The sequence below is a fragment of the Nipponia nippon genome, unplaced genomic scaffold, assembly GCF_047370975.1.
Source record: "Nipponia nippon isolate SJK-2023a ecotype South Korea unplaced genomic scaffold, ASM4737097v1 scaffold_1, whole genome shotgun sequence".
In the NCBI taxonomy this organism is placed as follows: domain Eukaryota; kingdom Metazoa; phylum Chordata; class Aves; order Pelecaniformes; family Threskiornithidae; genus Nipponia; species Nipponia nippon.
The window spans coordinates 96,089,713-96,110,865 of NW_028262290.1; the positions used below are offsets into that span (position 1 = coordinate 96,089,713).

Sequence of the window (21,153 nt, forward strand, 5' to 3'; positions counted from 1 at the left end):
TGTCCTTCTCAAGACGATGGCTTTTTTTAAATCTCTGCTCTCTGTTAGGACAACTACATGTACAAAATTTTATAGGCTTATAATTCTGCACACTATATATAAACATAAATAAAAACCTAGAGGTCAACATAAATAAAATAAAACTTTATTTTTTAAATAAAATTATGTTTTGGTTAAAGAAAAGATAGTGTGTCATTTTGTTAGTAGTACAGACAATTTTTTATCCAAAAGAATACATTGTGCTTTATTGTGTCATTTGTCTGAATACAGACTCAGTGGAATATCTAAATGATACCCTGCTCTGAACTCCAAGTTGAAAGTAAGTTTTTATTATACTTGAGGGAAACAATGGGTTCAGCTGCTTATTGCAAGGAGCAATTGTCAAGGGAGAGTTAAACTCAATTACTGTAACCATACTGAATAAAAAATACTGCCAAGAACAAAAATACGCCTGGGTAAAGACAGCCACTGAATAAAAAAATCGACATAAAGCGTATCAAATATTTATTTATCTGGGCAACAAAGGACTATGATACATTGATAGGCATGGAAACTACTGCCAGCACAACTCAATACAATACAACTATAACTGCCTCCAATATGGCCAGTGGAAATACAGGATACCAGGTGGTCCCGAATGTTTGAAGTTCTTTGGGAAAAAAAAAAAAAAAAAGAAAAAAAGGAGAAAAACAAAAGAAAGGGAGAAAGAAAAAAAAAAGGCAGGGGGGGAGAAGGAAAGAAAAGCTAAATCTTGTTTTAAAAGACAATATTAATTTATTGCTCTGATGGTGCTTTCGGGAGAAGGACAGTGGATGAAAATAACTTCTTCTTTCATTTTCCACAACACATAAGGGTTGTAAAACCACTAACATGTTTAAAAACCTTGCCAGGGTCCAACATCACTTTATTTTATCTTCAACGAGAAACTAAATGTCATACTAATTATATATAAAAATTCATGGTTTTTTATTTGTTCAGCTGCTTCATTGTCGCCTTTAACATGCTACAACAGGGCTAAAAATGATGAATCCCAGAGAAAAACCCCCAAAAAACCTCTGATATCTAAATAAGTACCATGAACCACATGATGAACTAAGAGGGGAAGATTTAAAACCCACTAAACAAGAGGTAAACGAGATCACCAGATAAATAAAAAAAGGCTTAAAACAGACTCACCATATTTACAATTCCCATTAAATTACACATAAATAAATATATACATACATGAACACTGATTCCCTTATATAATAACCGTGAATCGTGTTGCAATAGAAAGTTCAAGTTGGTCGCTTTACCTTGGACAGGAAAAAGTTCTACAACTGAAGATATGACATGGAACTGCTTGTGTTTTGTGTTCAAGTTTATTCACAATACTGATAAAATGTCATCAGTCCTTTTTGCCTTTTGTTTGTTTGCTGTTGCTGCTGCTGTTGTACTATTTTCGCTTTTTTTCGTTTTTAATATGGCTACAATCTTAACTGAAGTTTATGTAAGGGAAGGTGGTGATTCAGTCCGGTGAAGCTCATAGAATTTTTTAAGTATTATTTATTTCTTTTTGGTGTTTTTTTTTTTTTTAATATATTTTTAGAAAAAAAAGTCCTTTTCTTTTTTGTTTTGTTTTTGTTTTTTTTTCCTCCTTTTGTTTTATTTAAAAAAAAGTTCACAAACTCAAGACAGAACTTTTTTTCTTTGCTGGCTCCGTCCCCCTGTTCTGTTCTCTTAGGCTCCACACCGGGGTAAAACGATGGTGGCAGCGGGGAGAGCCAGGGCGGGGGGGGGCAGGGGAGGCGAAGAGGGAGCAAATGGAAATGTGGATGCTGGGAAGGGGTGTGGGGAGAGGGCAGAGCAGTCCCGCGGAGTCGGAGAACAGGATTGGCAGAAGGACGCTCATTCTGTTGCTGTAGCCTGGGGTGCTGGGTGCAGGGGAGAGGGAGGAGGGAGACGAATGGATCGATGGGCTATGAGGGGGAAGGGAGAGGAGCGTGTGTGCGGGAGGGGGAGATCCTCACTTTCGGTGCTTCTCCTCTTTGTCGCCGCTTTTGGTGCTGTTGTCTGTGTGGCTGTTGGGATTGTTGCTGAGGTACATTTTGTCCATGGCCTTGAGCGCCTCGGTGAGATAGTTCTGCAGGGCGGTGACGGCAGCGCACACCGCCGGGCTCCCGAAGCCGTGCGAGATGAGGTTGAAGTGGGTCAGGCAGCTCTGGATGCCCGGCTCCAAAATGGGGTTGGGCCGTGAGTTCCCCAGGGGAGATCGGTCCTGAGCCAGCAGGTCGGTGAACTCTTTACAGATCTGTCTGTAGCACAAATGGAGCAGAGAGACAGAGGGAGGGAGGCAGGGAGGGAAGGGAAGAGAGAGGGAGAGAAATGAACCATCACTGGCGGCAGCAAAGCCTGTGCATGCTCCCTGCTAGGTTACACGAGCCCCTGGATCAAGGGGGCTGCTGCCCCTGCGCGCACAGGCGCGCTCCCGCCTCTCCCTCTCCTCTCTCACACATCCTTCCCCCGACTCCCACGCTGCCCCGGCACGCACAAACCTCTTCCCTGCACCTGGCGTGCACACACATCGCGCCCCGGCCAAATAACAGGCACACAGACGCACACACACCCTGCTCCCACGTACCCCCGCCGATCCCCCTGTCGCAGCCCGCACAAACACACATCCCTGCCCGGCTGGGTTTTGGAGCAGACAGGCGGTTTAAAGTTGCCCAGCAAGGCAGAAGGGAATAGATGGGGTGCGATATCCCAAGGGAGGTTCAAGGGATTTATCCACATCTTGGAAGATCCTTTTTTTTGTGGAACTGGAGAGAGGCGCGGGCCTCTTCTTTCACAGGGCTAAAACGCACCTGCGTGTCGGGAAGAAAGAGCGAGGGCAGAGAGGGGAATCGAGGCTTTAAATTAGGGTACTCTGAAACGATTTATGTATGTACATCTGCATCTCCAAATCCAAAGGGACCTTCCCGCAGAGGGGAAGGCTGACGCTAACTGGGGTCTGGAAATTTCCTTCCAGGGAGGTGGGAAGCGAGGATCCAAGGGCACGGTGGAGCAGTTCGGTTATATCATCCACTCGCTGCACAAATGGTGTGGGGGAAATAACACACCTTCCAGCACGAGAGCCGAGAGGCACGTTGCAACAGCCTGTATTCTAAAACCCGCCTTAACGTTAGTCTTCCAGCCATAAAGCGGCTCCCATCTTCTGCCTGCGCCCTCTGGCACTGTGCCCTTTGGTGACACCTCCATTGGTAATTAAGGGCTACTAAACAACCCTTTTAATTTCCAGCAAACATATCAAAACGATCATTTTCTTTTCACGCACCACCTGGAAGTCTAGGCAGCCCCACCAATGCTAAACTCCGCTAGCATTTTAACTGCGTACAGATTGTCATTTAAAATATATTTTTAATATCCCTACATTCACTAAGTAACAGAGCTGCTTAGGCAGAAAGAACCATTGCTGATTTTAATGAACTGAAATCAGTTTAATGTGCCAGTTTTATTTTACTGTCAATGGGAAGCCTTCCCCTTCTACCTAAATTGATAAGCTAAGCGAAAAGGCCCGGGAAATGTTTTGCTCTGAAGAATTACTGCTTTTTCTTTAACTAAACATCCACCCACAATTTTCACGACTCGCTTTCAAGGTAATCTGCAGGAACTGGCTTGATGGAAACCAAGCTGGGTTACAGAGTTCTCCTCTAGCAGGAGGGCAAATACACCCCCTCACAATCTGCAAAATCATCATCAGCCACTGGCTACGTGGCAAACGCTCACAAATACAAGCCCCAAACCCGGCTTTGTCGCCCTCCCCTCACTTCTGAGCAACATGCCAGAAAGGTAAATGTCTTACTTCGTAGCTAGAAGCATGTTTTTTCTTGTGACTTGCTCGTTTGGATCGGAATGTTGTCGGTTGAGAAATTCAGCTACTGCTTTGGCAGGAAATTCTGTCTCACAAACGTACCCAAAATCTCTAGCTAGATGTACTGCTTCTCCTGAAAAGGGAGGCATGGGTGGGGAGGGAAACACACAGCTCATCAGTACACATCGCACAGAGGCAAAAATCCATCAGGGAAAAAAAAAAAAAAAAAAAAAAAAAAGGCACTACATTCTGCTTGGGCTTTTCTTCTGAAAGGCTTGGACTTTTTTTTCTTTGAAAAAGGTAGAGTAAGAAATGCTAATCACATCTTATCTTGCAGGAGTTTTCTTTGCTTCAGTCGGAGGGCAATGCAAATGTGTATTTTCATGACAATCGTTACAAGTGAAATCTCGCGTAAGAATTTTGTAAAGTTTACATTGACTAACAGATACTTTTAGACGGGCAGGCTCCAGCCCCCTAGAATGTGCGCTCGGATTTACATATCCATACCTATACACGGCCATTTACGTACATTTCATTCACAGCTATTTACTCTGGAAATGTTTGTTTGCCTCAGCCGCCAGGTCTCTATATTCTTTTGCAATGCGTCAATGATTAATATTGATCATAATTACTCCTAGAGCTCTTCTAAATAAAATGCATTAAACAGCTAAGTGTTTAAAATTTAACTTGATCGCATATAATTATATGTTCACCCCCAAACGATTAACCATGAGAATTTTAGGGTCATTCCACCGAGTCTGTCTGTTTTGTTGATTTTCAAATCTTTGGTTTTAATTTCCTGAACCAGTTGGTTTTTACTGCAGGGCTTCCTGCCATTAGCTCGAGCTCCGGAAGAACGCATGCGCCAATTAGAGCTTCAAAGCCTCAGTCCAGTGAGCTTGTTTCCATAAAATGGAGCGGATCATAAACAATAACAGTACTCTAGAAGCTGCCTCATCGCTACAGGACTCAAAGCCCCAGCAATGTTTATACTATCATCCCCCCAAAATGAGCCACCATCGCTAAGTTATCTGGAGATCGGGCCTCTGGTTTTTTGTTGTTTTTTTTTTTTTTTTTTTAAATCATTCTTTTAGAGCCATTGTATGTGAAAGCCAAACAGAACACTAGATTACCATAAAACCTTCTCCATATTCATTAACATCACAAATAATGTTAAGCATCTACCAAATCTAGACTTTTTACAAGTTTTCCCCTCGTGATTTTTTACTACAGCGCGCCGATGCAATTGCAAAGCCTTTCCAAAACCCGGAAGACGCAGTAATTTTCACGCAGTATAAATATCGTGCGGCCACTTATCCTGATGTTTAAAAAAAAACCCCGAAGCCTGGCATTGCGCAGCGCTTCTTTCCCCGTCCCTTTGAACATGAAACATTTCTCGCAGAATGCGAAGCGACAGCAAAACAAAGCAACAAATTCCCTCCTACGCGACCCAACTTAAGCGAAGCCTGCGCAGCCCGGGCTGAGCTTAAAAGCGCTTTGCAGACCAAACCGGCCTAAATGCAGTCAAACCCGTAAGTGAGGGGAAAGGAGAAGGATCTATTGGCTGGCCTTGGGCTTACTTTGTGCCAGTCAGCGTGACCCAGCAACTGCTTCAAAACTAAGTGACTGCAAACTCTTGAGCTTCCCACCCCGCGGTTCTGACAGCGTAGGGCCATCCCAAGGCATTAAAAGTAAGTTGCACCTTTTTTGGCCAGAGCAAAGTAGAGGAGAGCAGCATAGCCAAGGGAACATGTGTTCTGAAAATGAGAACCAAAAGGGAGTGGGGGGGTGGTGGTGGTGGTGGTACAACTTTGAGGCTTTCAGGACACCATTAATTCATGGCTGAGGTCAAGGATTCCCAAATTAATTCAGGAAGCAATGGTCACGCATTTCTCAAATGCAGATGTCAGAAAACTCAAATGATTTACTGTTATGTGGCTGCGGGCTGGGAGGGAGAACAAACTTAATGTAGCTGCAGTTTCTGACGTTTAAAATGGCTTGGTTGTCCACCTGTGGCAGAAGGACGGCGGTGAAGCATTAGAGGCTCTGCTCCCCATAACTTCCAACTTGGCACTCGGGGGTCTCACACAGGGCTGCGCCCACAGCCCCCGTTCGCAGGGATCCCTCCCGTGCTGCTCCCAGTGAGATCCGCTTACTCTGGGGAGGCATTACTCACTTGAACGAGGGAGCAAGATGGGGCCCTGAACACGTCCAGGTCAGAGACTTAAAAGGAAATAAATGGTACGATGCAATGCTGAGTCTGCAGGACTCACGCAAGCCCGTTTCAGGTTAAAACAAAAGCCAAAGGCACACAATTAACTTTTTTTTTTTTTCTGAGGCATAGAAAATAACGCCCTTCCAATTTCCAACAAGCAGCACTGACTCGGGGGAAAAAAAAAAACGAACCAACCCAACACCAAGTCTTCTCCCGTTAGGCAAAAGCAACAGGCACATTTTCCAAACGAGCCCTCCCGGCTCTTTGAGTCACTTACCCTCCACGAGCGACGTGAGCAAGGTAACGTTAGCAGCTTTACGCCTCCCGGCTGGCAGGTTTAATCCTATTTTGTCCAGTTTCTCCCTCAGAGATCTCCCTCCGTTTTTAGACTTCGCCCTGCTCCGTGCAGAAAGGCATTGAGAAACGGGGCTGGCGGGGGGCACCCGCTCCCAATTTGGCTCCCGCCCACAGATCGCCCCAGCACATCGCAGAGGGGAGTCAAGGGGTTTTTTTTGGGGGGGGGGGCATGATTGTGGGGGGCTGAAGAGCGAATGTTGCTGACAGCTGAGTCTCAGACACAGGGATGGGGCTTTGGATGGCTCCATGTCTAGGGAACAGAGGCTGTGGCTGAGGTCTGGATCAGCCCCCAGGCTGGTGGGGAGCTCTGGGCACGTCATGGCCGGGGCGGGACCCCTGAGGCCTGAGCTCCCAAGGCGCCATGACCCGGGGGGCGGCTTCTCCCCACAGCCGGCGGGCGTTTCGGGCGGGAGGAGGCCCGTTTGCAAGGTGGGCAGCCCCCATCACCGCCATGGAGCTGCCTTCGCTCGGATGCCGATGCGGCCCATCGGCGGCAGAGCCGGACCTGAGCCTGGCTGTGTCGGTGCGAGCTGGCTTAATTCACCCTGGACGTGATTCCCTTGCCCGGGTGCTGCCTAATTGCCTGGCGGAGGTCGCAGGCCCAGGGCGGCGGGCGGCAGGCCGGGTGCCCGCCGGTCACCTCCCCGCTCCGGGGGGTGTGTGTGTGTGGGGGGGGGGGGGTGCGTGGGGGGGTTCATCGCCATGAGGGGACAGCGTGGCCCGGGTAGGGGACACACACAAACACACGGGGAGGGGGGACACACACGGCTGCGCGTTGCCATGGTTACAGCGCTCCCGCCTGGCAGCGCTGCCCCGACCCCTAGCGGCGGGCGCCCCGCCCGGGCGCTCCTCACCCACCCACCCCGCCCTCCTCCTCCTCCTCCTCCTCCTCCTCCTCCTCCTCCTCCTCCGCCCGCCCGCCCGGGCGTTATCCGCCGCCGCCACCACCCCGCCTCCCGCGCTGCCTTCCCCCGCCCCTCACCTCCGCAGCACTCCGCCCAGCAGGGAGGCGTTGAGGCACTCGGGCGGCGAGAGGCGTCGCTGCACTTCCGCCACCGTGACCTTGTACTTGGAGGTGGAGCTGAGGAGCGAGAGGCGGCCCGGCACCGAGCAGAAGACCTCGTTGGGGTTCACCACCCCGCCGAAGAGCGTGTCCTTGTTGATGGGGATGGAGGAGACGGCGTTGTTGTTAGACTTGGAGAGGGACACGGGGCCTGCAGGGAGGGAGGAGCAGGGAGGTGAGGGTGAGGAGCGGGCGGGGAGCCGGAGGGGGGGGAAGGCGGGGGGGGGGGGAGGCCGCCGCCGCCGGCCACCCGAGCCCCGGCCCCGCACCGCCTCCGGGGCAGGGGGGGAGCGGGGCAGGCGAGGGCAGGGGCCAGCCCTCCGCTGGCCGGGGGCGCCGGGAGGGAGCGGGGCAGCCTTCGACCCGCAGCAAAGACATCACAAAATGACCCGGCCGCCCCCCGCCTCCCCGAGCCCGGAGCGGGCGCACGCCGTCGGGGCGCTGACGGCCGTTTGCCGTCAGTACCGGCCGTCTGTAGACGTCACGGGCGAGGCCGGCCCGCAACGCTGCCCCCGGGGAGCGAGGCAGCGGCGGGCCGGGCGGCGGGGAGCTCGGCGCTGGGCTGCCGGCAGGCTCCCACCACCCCCCCCTCCCCCGGGGACGGCCGGCGCCGCTCAGCCCGCCCCGCTGCCTTTTCCCAGCGCGCAACTTTTGACGTGGAGAAACCGTCACGCAGCGAGGCGCCGGCACGCGCGGCGCCGGTCGCTTCCCCAAAATAAAGCCCGGTTCCTCCCCGGGCGGGCGGGCCGCGCCGCGCCGCGCCGCCCCGCCGCTGGGCTTGCGGTGGCCGCCGGCCTCGGGCCCCCGCCGCCTCCCCCCCGCCGCTGCCGCCGCCGCCGCCGCCCCGGCCCGCTGCGCCTCCGCGGGCGCGGTCCGACCGAGCGGGGGGCTCCCTCCGTTTTGGATAGATCACTTGTGACATTAATAGCTCTGGGAAGGCTAATAGATACAACAGGAGTTAAACGAACTCTTGAGATTACTAATAAAAGAGCCAATTATCATGTCGACTTGGAAAGAGCATCTCTTAAGATTTATCCCTTGCACATCTAATTTGACGTGACAAAGGCTTCGCGGACGGGGGGGGGGGGGGGGGGGAATGAAACTTTGAGCTCGCCGGCTGCGCAGCGACTGGGGCTAGGGAGGAGGGCGGCTCTGTGCAGCACCCTGCTCCGGGGGCGGCCGGGGTTCCCAAACTCCAGGCGGCCGCGCAGCCCCGGCACCCCTCCGAGCGGGCGGCAGCTCCCTGCGCCTGCAGCCCCGCGAGTTTTACTCCCGACAGCAGCTCCCTACGCAGGATCCAAACGCAAACCAGTCCCTTCGCACCGAGAGCCTCCTTTGCGAGCTGCCCTGTGCCACCTTTCCCAATCCTTCGGTCGTCCGAAGAATAGACGGGAAAAGAAAACCGAGCGAAAACACGCCGTAAATATTTCGCACGGTTTGAGGAACAGATTCCAAGCAAATTCAATTCCAAGCGCACAAAGCCAACGAAAACCAAAGCGCCCTGACAGACAGCCGTCAGTCTGCAGGAACTCGCCCCTCGCCCTCCGCCAGCCCTCCTCGTCACCGCCGCGAGTTCAATAAGAAAACCCGAAGGAGGAGGAACAACGCTTTTCTCTTTCGCAGCCCAGTTTGCCAACAACGATTAAACCCCGCCGCTCCGCCAGATGCGCGGGGCAAACCGTGCAACCGAATCGTTTGCTCACGCACTACAACACCAGCTCGGATTTTCTAGATCATCTGCTAACGTTTTCCCCGGTTAACCCCGACGAGAGTTACAATACCGGGCAAACGTGGCCGTGTCGGAAGCGGGTCGAACAGCTTTCAACCCGCGCTCCTTGCCCTGCCTCCAACCCTTCGGCCCACAGGACCGTGCCAGGGGAAGGAGCCCGGGGCCGGGGGCGGGGGGGGGGGGGAGGCCAGGTAAATCCTCCCTACCAGCAGTCCCCAGCCTGTGACGACATGTTTGGTATGCGCAAGGAAACGGCTTACCTTTCTTAATTACAGTTTGATCTGGGATGTTAATACCGGGGTCTTCTACGTGCTGCAACAAAAGGGAGAGGCAGGGATGTAAATGTATAAGCGCAACAAAAGGCGGGGAGGGCTGGGGTGCGGAGAAGTCGGGTGTCCCCGCTCCCCGGGCACAGAAACAACAGATCCTGCGGCGGGAGCCGGGGGGGGGCGGGAGATGGGATGGGATGGGGGGGGGGGGGGAGGATTTCCTTTATCGGGAGGAATCCTGCATCCCTCCCCACTCTTCCCCAAGAAGACAAAAAAATAATGCATCACCCCCACCCCCCCGGGGTTTGCCGGGCCGAGTCCGACACCCCAGGGGCCTCCGGCTTCTGCGGGCTCCCTCCCTCTCCCCGGGAAGCGGCCCCGGCCCGGCCCGGCCCTTCCCCGCCGCTGCAACCGCGGGAGGGGAAGCAGAAAGGAGGGGGGGTCCCGGGGGTCCCCACGCCGCCCCACGCCTCCCCACGCCGCCCGGGCTCCCCCACGTATTGTCCCCTCGCAGGTTGCGCGGTGGCGGCTACAGCTGGGGTTCGCGCGGCGGAGTCACGACGTGATTAGAAAGTCAAATGAAACCGTGTTTTCTAATTCCAAAAACTGACAGGCAATATAATGTCTGGCTGTGTTTACAAATTAACACCAGTGCTGCTGAGATAGAAGATTTCGCAATCGTTACAAAACCCAGGCATTACCATTTAAAAAACTATTACTTCCTTCTCTAGTCTTTGTCCAACAATAATACTGATTCTAACATTTTCCATTCTGTCTTGGATTTATGCTCCTGTTAATTGTGCCTGATCTCAATGATTCCGGGTGGATGGTACTAAGTTGCTTTATTACAGGTTTTATTATACTCAATGCTCTCATTTGTAACTTGCCTAAAGTGCTTCTGGATTTAAGTATAATTAAATTGAGAAATGTTCAGAAATGACTACTGCTGCAGTTCTTGTGTTTTAACTATATGGGGAAATATGATCCCTTTATGCATGCACCCTAAACCCATAAAGTAAATGTACTGTGGCATAATACTTTTATTTGTGTTATTTCTACACATATTCCATACCGGAAGGACTGTTAAGTTTAAAATCCCACAGAGATATTTATGATTAAATAATTTTCACCGTCTACTTGATTTTCTTAAATATTTAGCGGTCGTTTTTATTAAAGGTTAACTGTTGCAGCAATGGAAAAATTCAAAAATGGCCCTCTCCCGACCCAGATTTCTGTAAAGGATTTTTTTTTTTTTTTTTGCATAACCAGATAAAATACTCTTAAAAGATACGTTCTCTTATTTTTATGCTTTCCTTCATGCAGCCTGCTGATTCAGTTTTACAGAGGGGAAAAAAAAAAATAAAATATTGGCTGGGCTGGTTTAAGGATTTAAACCAGATGGCATTTGGTTTTCACAAAGTATAGCAATGCTATTAATTCATAGATCCCTGAAAGGCAAATCAAACGATTTGTACTTAAAATATCTTGCAGAGGAGGCTTCCCGAACCAGCCCACTGCCACGGAGCACAATTGAGGAGAGGAAGAATTCAAGAGAACATTTTAGGTCATGTTCCTCCTACAGCAATCAGGGGCTTGCAGTCAACAAATTAGTTTATTCTTGCTGTTGCCTCCCTGTTATTTTATATCAAGTTTAAAGAATCGACCTGCTTTTAACGGATCCAAATTGCTTACTAAATCCTCCACTTTGGGAAGCGTATGCGTTTATTGCAAAAGTGCTACACATAACCAGCAATTTTCTGTGGCTAATTTAGCCAGATGAGGGCTGTAATAAATTCACTATTTTCCCTGAGTATAATTTACAAAAGATTTCAAAATGACCCCCAAAAATAGGTAAGTTCATCTGAACATTATCCTTGCAACACGAAACTGTACTCATTAAACTGTCAGCAAATATATTGTTGTAATATTTGATCCTGTAATTTGGGATGGCATTTCAGCAAAAATCACATCCAGATACCACAGTTCCCTCCTCCTCTTTCCTCCTGCAAGTCGAGCAAGCCTCAGTCCCTCAGCACGAGCTCTGTGGGCTTTAATAAATTTATTGCCATGTTCTAATTCCATTTTCAGGGAGAAACCCAGAAAGATGAACTTTGATCACGACCTATCACGTTGCATAAGGCCACTTTCCTAACCGAACAATAGCCCTGGCTTGCTTTGTAACTAGCCTGTGCACTAATGTCATGCTTAATTAGAAATCGTTTTTTTAGTCTGTATTTATCGATAACAGAATTTGGTCCCCCAAATAATGCATCCTCCAATAGGCTCCCAATGTTTAATTTAATACAGGGTGTAGCAGGTCTGGCTCGAATTTGATAACCTATAGCTAATGATTTATGAGGTCATCCCTTTGCACCGCTGCTAAAGGCAGGCGGCAGCGTTTTAATATCCCTCTTCCCTGATTTGTCAATTAATTCCTTTAGAGAAGAGGAGCTGCCCGTATCCTCTTACAACTTTAGATGTCGTTATCCCGTATGCCAATTCTGTAATCACGGGAAACCGATTTTTCCTTCTTAGGCCGCTTTCACCCACTTTTTTTTTTTCTTTTTTTTTTTTTTGCCTTCCCCCTTTACGTTTGCCTGGGAGGACATTTAATGAGATCTCGCATTTCAGACTCGTGTTTTTCCCAAGGCAGCAAGAAATCCCCAAATGCACGGCCCTGTGGTGATATTACATATTCTTCCAATCGTAACAGCTTATTGTCATTGAGAAGGAAAGATATTGTTAACGATGACAGTCATTTGATTTATTTATATTTTAGCGGGCGCGTTAGCGGGGAGGCGTCGCGCAGGGACGAGCCGCGAGAACCTATTGTTCTAGGTGGGGGCTTCGCCTTTCCCTGGGGGGCTCTTCTTCCCTCCCTCTTTTTTTTTTTTTTTGTGGTGGGGTCCCTCTCCCTCCCCCCCCCCCCCGAATTTCAGCTCCCGCGGGGAGGGGGACGGGGGGAGGAGAGGGGCGAGCGGCCCCCGGGGCTGCCCCCCTTTTTTCCTTACCGGCACGTCCTCGATGGCGTGGGGGATGGAGTGGAGGGGCAGGTCGGCCAGCCCGGAGCCCAGCCCGTGGGGGGCGTGCAGCAGGTCGTCGTGCCGCCGGTAGTCCCTGCGTGGGTCGAGCCCCGAAAGCTGGTGGGGCAAACCCCGGTGCGTGTGGAGTAACCCCGTCTCCTGGCTCTGCCTCTGTCCCGGCCATCCTGGGTGCTGGGGCTGCGGCTGGGCATGGAGGGGGTTGAGGCTGTAGGGGTCGTTCACGTGGGAGTAGGGGTCCTGAGATTGGGGGTAGATGGGCTGGTAAGGGGGGGAAGTAGGGGGGCTGGAAGTCGGCGTTGGGGGTGTGGGAGAGCGGCGGGGCGCTGGTGTAGGGAGACTGACCCACGGTCCCCAACTGGGGTAGCCGGGCTGTCCCGTTGCTGGTACTGTCGTGGCGCTCCTGAGGTGGTGGTGGTGGGGGGGGTGTGCGATGGGGGGGGGGGGGAGCAGGAGGGGGAGGGGAAGGAGGGGGAGAAAAGAAAAACAAAAGATAAAATCAAACTGTTTCTCCTCAAAACCGGCTTGCGAATTTCACCTATCGGGCAAAGATGGGCAATTCGTCCCCTCCGAGGCGGAGAAGAACAGATCTGGGGATTGCTCTGCCTCCGATTTCCCCTCGCACACAATTAAGAGGCAGCCTGGCTTTTTAAATAATAATAATAACGGCAATAATGATAACAGCAATAATTACAACAGGACTGCTTATAATAATTACTAAAAGACTGCGGCGATACAGCGTGGATTCCCAACACATCGCGCCCCGGCGTTTCAGAGGCAGGTATTTCCCGCAAATAAAAAGAACAATTCCTAAGCGGGCGTTATTCAAATAATAATTCTGCCACGACCCAAAACCCTCCCGCTGGCCCTGGACAGAACCGAGACAAATACTGTCGCCGGGATTACCGACAACGCATCCCAAGAAAACCCTGGAAAACCCAAGCCCACTGCCATTTTGTTACCAGGAGGCGCCGAAATAGGCTCTAAACAAATCGGCCGTTCCCCAACGCGAGTTTTACAAATGTTTAGGGGCGAAGGCACCGCCACGCTCCCCCACCTACGGGCAGAGCCGCCCCGGTGCCCGGCCGAGCTCCCCCGGAGGGGGCGGCGGCGGCGGCCCGGGCGCCGGGGAAGCGGCGGAATGCGGGGGGCGGCCGGGGGGGGCAGCGCCGGCCCCAGCCCCGCCGCCGCACCGACGGGCGAGCGGCACCCGAACGCGGCCGGGCGTCTCGGCAGGGCTCTGCAGCAGAGCCCGCGGGTATGTCCGGGGGGAAAGGCATGGCCTCCACGGAGGAGGAGGATTCAGGGGAAAGAGCCACGATCCCGAAAAAGGGAAACGAGAAAGCTGAAAATATCCTGTTTGCAGGTGGCAAGGTGAAGAAATCGAAGCGGCAGGGTCCAAGTAAAGCCTTTCGCCGTTTGCTCGAAGCAGACAAAAAAAAAAAAGGGGGGGGGGGGAGGAAGAAAGAAAGAAAGAAAGAAAAAAACCCCCAACCCACCGAATTTATAAAAATGAAGGGAAAAAAGCCCTCTCCGGAAAGCTGGCTGCGAAACCCCGACCGCCACCGCCACCGCCGACAACAATAGCAACACCCAGCACGCACCAAACCCCCTCCGAGAGAAACGTGAAGCAACTCACCATAGCCGAAAAACTGTGTACTAACATCTGCGAAGAGTCGGGGGGTTACAAGTCAAGGTAGAAAAAAAAAAAAACAACAAACAAAAAAACAACAAAAAGAAAACCAAAACCGGCAGAGGAAAGGGCCCGGCGGAGCGCGCAGCCCCCGGCGGAGCCCCGCGGGTGCGGCGGCGGCGCGGGCGCGGAGGGAGCGCGGCCGGAGCCCGGCGCTAGGCGCGGGCGGCGGGACCGGGGCGCCGGGGCTGCTCCTGCACCGCGGCCGCGCCGCGATAATCCATCAGAACTTGCACCGGTCTCTGCTGCCCTTCATCGGGTGTTGCCAAGGCGAGCTCTCTATCCTGGCGTGGTGTGAGGAGTCAAAGTTGGTTGCTTTTTTTTTTTTTTTTGCCTTTTTTTTTTGTTTTGTTTTGCGCGCGTTTTTTTGCCTTTTTTTTTGTTTTGTTTTTAGCGTGTGTGTGTTTGTTTCTTAATCCTTTTTTTTTTTTTTCCTCTGTCTCTTTCTTTCTTTTTCTCCTTTGACTTAGCTGCTGCTTCACTTGAGCTCCTAATAACAGATCTGCTGCCTTCCTGGAGACTCCTAATAGCAGATATTCATGACTATTAATATTACACGAATACTTAATAAGGGAAGAATGGCTGGAAATCGAGCGTGAAGCGAGAAGGCAACTCAAGGCAGAGCCTGTTCTAAATGACGTCCATTGAATGAAGAATCAGTGTATCTAATCAGAGATGGGGGAGAGGGAGAGGGAGAGAGAGACAAAAAGGGAGAGAGAGGGAGCGGGAGAGAGAGAGGGGGGACATGCTGCCGCGTCTGACGAATCACAGGAAAGGGGCAACATTTTAAAAGGTTGCAGGGCATGCAAAAGTGAAAGAGAAAGAGATCCGGAGAGAGGGAGAGGGTGGGAGCCAGGAGGGGGGTGCGGGGGGGGTGGGGGTGGTGGGAGAGACGGGCAGAAGGAGAGAGGGGAGGGGGCGCGGGATCCCCCCTTCCTCCCCTTCCCTTCGCTTCCCTTCCCCTCCCTCCCTCCCACCCCGCTCCCCGCCGCCTCCCCCTGCCCCCAGCCCCGCGGTCCTTCGCGGGCGCACCTCGGGCTGCGGCTGCTGCGCGTAGCCGGCCTCAAAGCCCAGGGAGAAGAGCGGCTGCTGGCTCCCCGCTTGGCTCTTGCCGCCCTCGGCCGCGCCGCCGCCGCCTTTCCGCGGGGTGGGCTCCGCGGGGCCGCCCGCCGCCGCCCCGTCCATGCCCCGACGGCCTCCCGCCGAGGGGCTCCCCTCGCCGCTGCCCCCGCCCCGCGCCGCCGAGCCGGCTCGCCTCCGTGCCCCGCGTCCCGGAAACCGGCTGGGAAAGTTTTTTTTTGGGTGTCTCCCCTTCTGGGTGTCAGCCTTCCTCCTCCTCCTCCTCCGGTTCGAACCCAGCGCCGAGGCCGGCGGGCGCCCGGGGCGGGGGGGCTGGGGAGCCCAAGGAGCATCCGCCGGGCTCCCCGCGGCCCCCCTCTCGGGAGGATCCGGGAAAAGACGGGGGGAAAAGGCAGGAGGCGGCGAGGCGGGGAGGGAAGGAGGGCGGGGGGGGAGAGGGAGCCGGGAAAAGAGGCAAGGCGAGCGCTTCTCCCGGCCCAGACAAGCCGGGGCCCCGGCGCAACCCGTCGGACTGGCTGTGCAACTCCCAAACAACTCCCTCAGACAGGCACCGCTCCGCTCCCGCCGCTGCCCCGCCGCAGCCTCCGCGCCGCCGGCGCCCGGCCCCGCGCTCCGCCCGCCCGCCCGCTGCCTCCCGGCCGCCCCGGGCGCCGAGCGCGGCCGGCCGGGCTTGTATTCCGCTTTTTCTCTTCCTCTCTTTTAAAGGCAGGTCCTGTCCCCGTCAGGGTACGGCCACCCTCTGTTCCGTCCTCTCTGCAAGCCACCTCGCAGCCGCTCCCGAGGAAAAGGCGGAGAGCCGGCCGCGCACGCCGGCACAAAAGCCGGCGGGCTCCGGGGGAGCCCCCGCCGCTCCCTCCGCCTTCGGTAGCACCTGGGCGCAAAGTCCCGTTAGCACAAGGCGACAAAAGCCATCGGCGATGAAACCCACACGCTCGCACGTGTGCACGCTTGAACACCGATCCTGGGGGGAGGGAGGGGGAGAGACACGCTTTCCTCCCGAAATCCAGCTGAGGAATATATGTGTTATGTTTTTCCGGCTTAAAAAACCATATATATATAAAACACCACCCCGACACCTCATTCCTAGAAATCAAGCATCCGCCAGCGAGTGGGTCTAAGAGCTCAGCTCCCACCCCGGGAGACAGCTTTATCCCAAACTCCTCGATCCGGGACTAAACCCCCGCATCATTTAGCCGGCGGTGAGTCTGCCGAGTCCTCGCTCCCTTTCCTAAGCTACAGCATCGCCCGAAAGCAGCGGCAGGGTCGGACGGGAGCACGGCCCCCCGCCTTCGCCCCAGACGTGCACGTCGGCAAGGCTCCGCCGGGGCTGGGGCTCCCTTCCCGCGTGGGTCACCACCAAATAACTGCGTTCATTTGCCAAGCGGAGTCCTTTATTGCGCGGTTTGAACCCACTGCACAGGCAACTTTTGCGAAACGGGTGACAATGGTATTCGTTGGTTTGAGACTAGGCACGGGTCCTGGGCGTCGCTCTTCTTTTTCCTCTTCTCCTTTTTGTCAGATTAAAAGACACTCGCCTCTTTCTAAAAATATGGAGGCACACACACAGAGACACACAGAGAGATGCGCGCACGCAATCTGTGCGGAACGGCTCCAAAACCAAATGAGGTGGGTTTTAATTTTTTCCAGGCGGTTAAAATATTGCTCAAAGCCGTGGGAGTGTGGCCCTGAAAATTAGGAGGCTGAGGGAACACCTCTCCCAAAGCCGTGGTTTCAGTTCGGCAGCTGACCCCTGCAAATTTGTGCGGCTCGGTATGATCAACCCGCAGCTACATCGAAAAGGCTGAATTTAAGCGTCGGTCCTGAGCCAATTTATTGGGATGCCTCGGGTACCTGGCGTGTAAGAATAATTCTCTTCCCTTTGTCTCTTTGCCCTTTCATTCACTCATTCATCCCTCCGTTCACTCAGCCATCCATCCATCCATCTATCCGTCCATCCATATGGATGAGTGTAGCATCCTACAGAGCCTTATCTACGGAGGATCTACCTATAGACCAGCCTGCTGCTGGATCCTCTTTGCCTGTCCTCGTACACTTCCGACAAAGCCGGGTTTCCAGCAGCCCCGAAGTTCCTGGGGAAGGACCCCAGCCCCTCGCCAGCTGCAGGACCGCAAGGAAGCCTGGCGAAGGAGCAGAAGTTTTCCTAAACGAAATTGAGAGCCGGAGGGATGCTGCAGGCTCCCGCTCGCAGCTGCGAGGCCGGGGGCTCTGCCCCGGCCGGGGGAAGCGCTTACCTCACATTCCTCATACTTGATATTATCCGTCAGTTTCCAAAGCATTTTCATGGATTGGCGTGAGAGAAAGAGAGAGAGAGAGAGAGAGAGAGAGAGGGAGAGAGAGGATTGGGTTCCCCCTGCCTTTCCCTACGGTGGCGGTGCCGGGGCGGCGTGGGGAGCGCGGCTGGCGGAGGCTGTGCAGCGCTCCCGTCCGCGCTCGGAGATCTCCCTCTAATGGTGGAAACTTTTCCCTTTTCCAGCTCTTTACCCACAGCCTAATCGCCTCATTAGCATATCAACAACAGCCCAATTGCTCGCCAGCACAACAACCTGCAGCGATGGACACAGGTAGAAAGGACCCACGAGCAAAATAAATAAATAAATAAATAAAATAAATAAAATAAAAAGGCTTTCTCCAACCCGCCGAGCCCCGGCGCGGGGGGGCAGCGGGCCCTGCCTGCGGGCGGGCGGGCGGGCTAGCGAGGAGCGGGGCTCGCCGGCCGCTGCTCCCCCCGCGCCTCTGCCCGCCAGCGGGGGAGGAAAGTGGCCAGCGAAATCAAAAAGGCGACCGTCCCTCCATCTGCGGAGAGTTTGGGGCTAGCCGTGAAGCCACCCCCCTTTCCCCCCCCCCCTTTTTTTTCCCCCCCACGAGGTTTAAAGAAACCAAAGCGAGGAGAAAGGAGACTCGGGTCTTGCTGTAACGAGGTTATTGTCTGCGGAGGCTTCTGTTGCCCTCTGGATTCGATTTGATCTTTTTGGTGGATATTTGAAAAGCTGCTTTCTTTTGTAAACTATTTTGCTCCCCTCGGCTCTGTGGCTATTGGTCTTAAAAAAAAAAAAAAAAATAGAAAACCCAAACAAACCCAACATAACCTCCCAGATAGAAGTGGGCGAGCGGTAATGTGAATGCAGCAGGAGCCAAAAAGTCTTTTGCAAGCACTTGAGCAAAGGGACAAAACAATGACCGTAATAAAACTTTGGTACTTTCTTAGGTGGAGCGCTTCGTTTGCTTAACAATGTGCCGCTAAGCGAGCGCTCGGCCCGCCCTCCCGTGGGGCTGCTTTTCCACTCTTCTCCTCTTTTATTTCCCCGGGTGCCCAGCCTCTCTCCATCCACTGAAAGGCGTCGTTTTCCCCCATTTTCTCCCCCCCCCCCCCCCCCGATCCCACGCCGCTCCTAACAGGGAGGCATCCTCCTCTCCGTGGGGCCGGCGTGTCGGGCCTGGCGCGGCTCCCCACGCCCGCCGGGCCCCCAGGCGTCCCCCGGGGCCGGGCATCCCCGCGTGGGGCGGCGAACACCCGGCTGCCCCGCCGCTCCCCGAAACTTCCCTCTGCCGACGGCAACACCTGCCCTGTCGGCCCGGGAGACCCTCCCGGGGCCACCCCCCGACGCCGGGGGGGAAAAATTCCCCGCCTCCAGGAGCGAAGGGCCCCTCCGCTCCGCGGGGGAGCCGCAGCGGGCCCTCGGGGGGCCGGCACACGCGTCCCCACGCCGCGAAGGGCGGCGAAGCCTCCAGGCTCCCGGGCCTGCTCCTTCACACACGCACACAGCTCCATCCCCAAAATGCATTTTTTTTTTTTTCCCCCCCTCTGTCCCCTTCCCCCCTCCTCCACCCCCCGATGCTCTTTTTCACCAGCGCTTTTGTCTGCAAGTGGCAGGAGAGTAAATTGTTGTTTTTACTCCCGTTGAGGTTCAAATGGAGCTGGCAGATTAAGCCCAGTTAATGCCCCCGGGGGGGTGGGGGGTGATGATGAGAACAAGAGGAGGGGAGGCGGGTAACGAAGGGGCCCATCGCCCCTTAGCGCCGTCCTGGCGGAGCCAGGCCGGCCGGGAGAGCCTCCCACCCGGGACAGCCTCCCACCCGCGGCCGCCCGGGACTCCCGTGGGCCAAAGGCCCGGCCCTTATCCCTCCTCTCCCCCAGCCCCGGGCCGGCTGGGGTGCGGGGGTAGGAGGCGGCTTTCCCCAGGAGACCCGCAAGGGGCTGCGGGAGGCGGCTCCGCCCGGCCCGGCCCCTCCGGCCGGCCACGGCGGGGGGGAGCCCGCGGCGCCGGGGAGCGGGAGCAAGGAGGGCCGGGGTGTAAGGAAAAGTCGGGAATAGATTTCGAGGCAGATAGCCCGTAAGTGCCATTACATAAGCGCTGACTCCAGTGCAAAAAGAAAAAAGAATTAAAAATCCTCTTTCGATCGCTTCTCCGCACCGACCTGATAGAAAGACGCCCGGTCTAACTGTAAAAATAATTAAAAAGATATTTTCGTTTACTGCTTTTTTTTTTTTCTTTTTTTTCAGGCCACTTATTGCTACCCTTAAAAAAAAAATACACAAGGCAGTCTGGAGAAAGATTTAGCCCAGAGATTTGAAAAGTTGGGAGCAGAAAAAGAAGCTGGGCTCCCATCTCGAACCGGACTGTCCTGAGGGGGGGGGGAAAGACGTTTTCGGTAGTAAAAGCCCGGGTGTTTGAACAGGACAGTTCGTCTTCCCTCCTACGAGCCGGCAGCCGGCGGGGATGCGGCCCGAGCGGCGGGACGTGGGGAGGCTGGAGGGATTTCCAAGCGCCTCCCGGTTCGGGAGCCGCCGGAGCTCCACACGTGTCGGCTCGCCCGTGGTGCGGGTCGGTCCCCCGGGTCCGCGGGGCTGGGCGAGGCCCCGGCGGGCCGCGCTTTCCCCGCCTGGCCGCTTTCGCTGGTGGGTGCCGCTTTTCCCTTCAGCTCATCCCCGCGGGAGCGCTTTCCACGGGCGCTCCCGGCGCCTCTACTGCCGAGTGGCACCCGGCAGCGTTATTTTTCCACGGGACGGGCTCGGGTGGGAAGCTCACAGCGACGCTACGGCCCCCGCGGCCCGTTTCCGAAGCGCGGCGGGCCCACGCCACCCGGCCCCGGGCCACGCCGGCGCTGCCACGCGTGGGGGCCCGGCCCGCTCCGGGGGCAGCCCCAGGGCTCCGCGGCGGGACGGCGGCCGCCAGCCCCGGGCAAGAGGGACGGCGGGCGAGCACAGGCCGCCCTTCACCGGCCCACGCTGCCGGGCAGCTCACCCCCGGGCAGGGACACCCCCGGCGGCGGCGGCGGAGCAGCCTTCTCCCCGCCCGGCCCCGGCCCGCCGCTGCCTACCTGTTGCCGGTGGCCGTGGGCAGCTCCCAGCACGGGGAGCCGCAAAATCGCCAGCCCCGGTGCCAGGTTTACCCCCTGCTCCCTCCCGACCCATCACCTTTCCCACTCCAGCCCCAAAATAACAATAAACATCCCCCCCAGGGCAGGAGGGTCGCCTTACCTGCCAGTCCCCCATTTTGGCAAGGATAGACATCCTGGCTGCGGGCTCCGGATTCCCAGGTCCCTGCCGGTCATGGACTGCGAGGGCAAGCGACCCGCCCGGGATGCCTGTGGGTAAATCCTCCCCTTACCTGCGCCGGGACTCTCTCACCTGGCCATAAAGAGCTGGGTGCTCCCTGCCTGCGCCTGCGCGCTGCCTCCGCGCTGCCTGCGCGCTGCCCCCCGCCACCGCGCTCCCACGGCGCCCGGCCCGGCCCCACGGCCCCCCGGGGGTGCACGGCCGCCAGCCCACGGGGAGCCTCCCGGGCACGCCGCAGCCGCCGGGCAGCTGCCCGCTTCGCTGCCCGGCTGCTCCCC

At 55.2% G+C, this 21,153-nt stretch overlaps 1 protein-coding gene across 1 annotated transcript; it reads right to left on the reverse strand.

The window, feature by feature from the left end:
* Positions 1-265: 265 nt before the first annotated feature.
* TFAP2A (transcription factor AP-2 alpha) lies at positions 266-20,899 on the reverse strand. Its single transcript, XM_087737233.1, is given in 8 exon segments — positions 266-2,294; positions 3,842-3,983; positions 6,343-6,461; positions 7,405-7,636; positions 9,475-9,526; positions 12,495-12,798; positions 12,800-12,927; positions 20,798-20,899. Coding segments are annotated over 8 exon segments (1,299 nt in total). The 5' UTR covers positions 20,831-20,899; the 3' UTR covers positions 266-2,005.
* Positions 20,900-21,153: the final 254 nt, after the last annotated feature.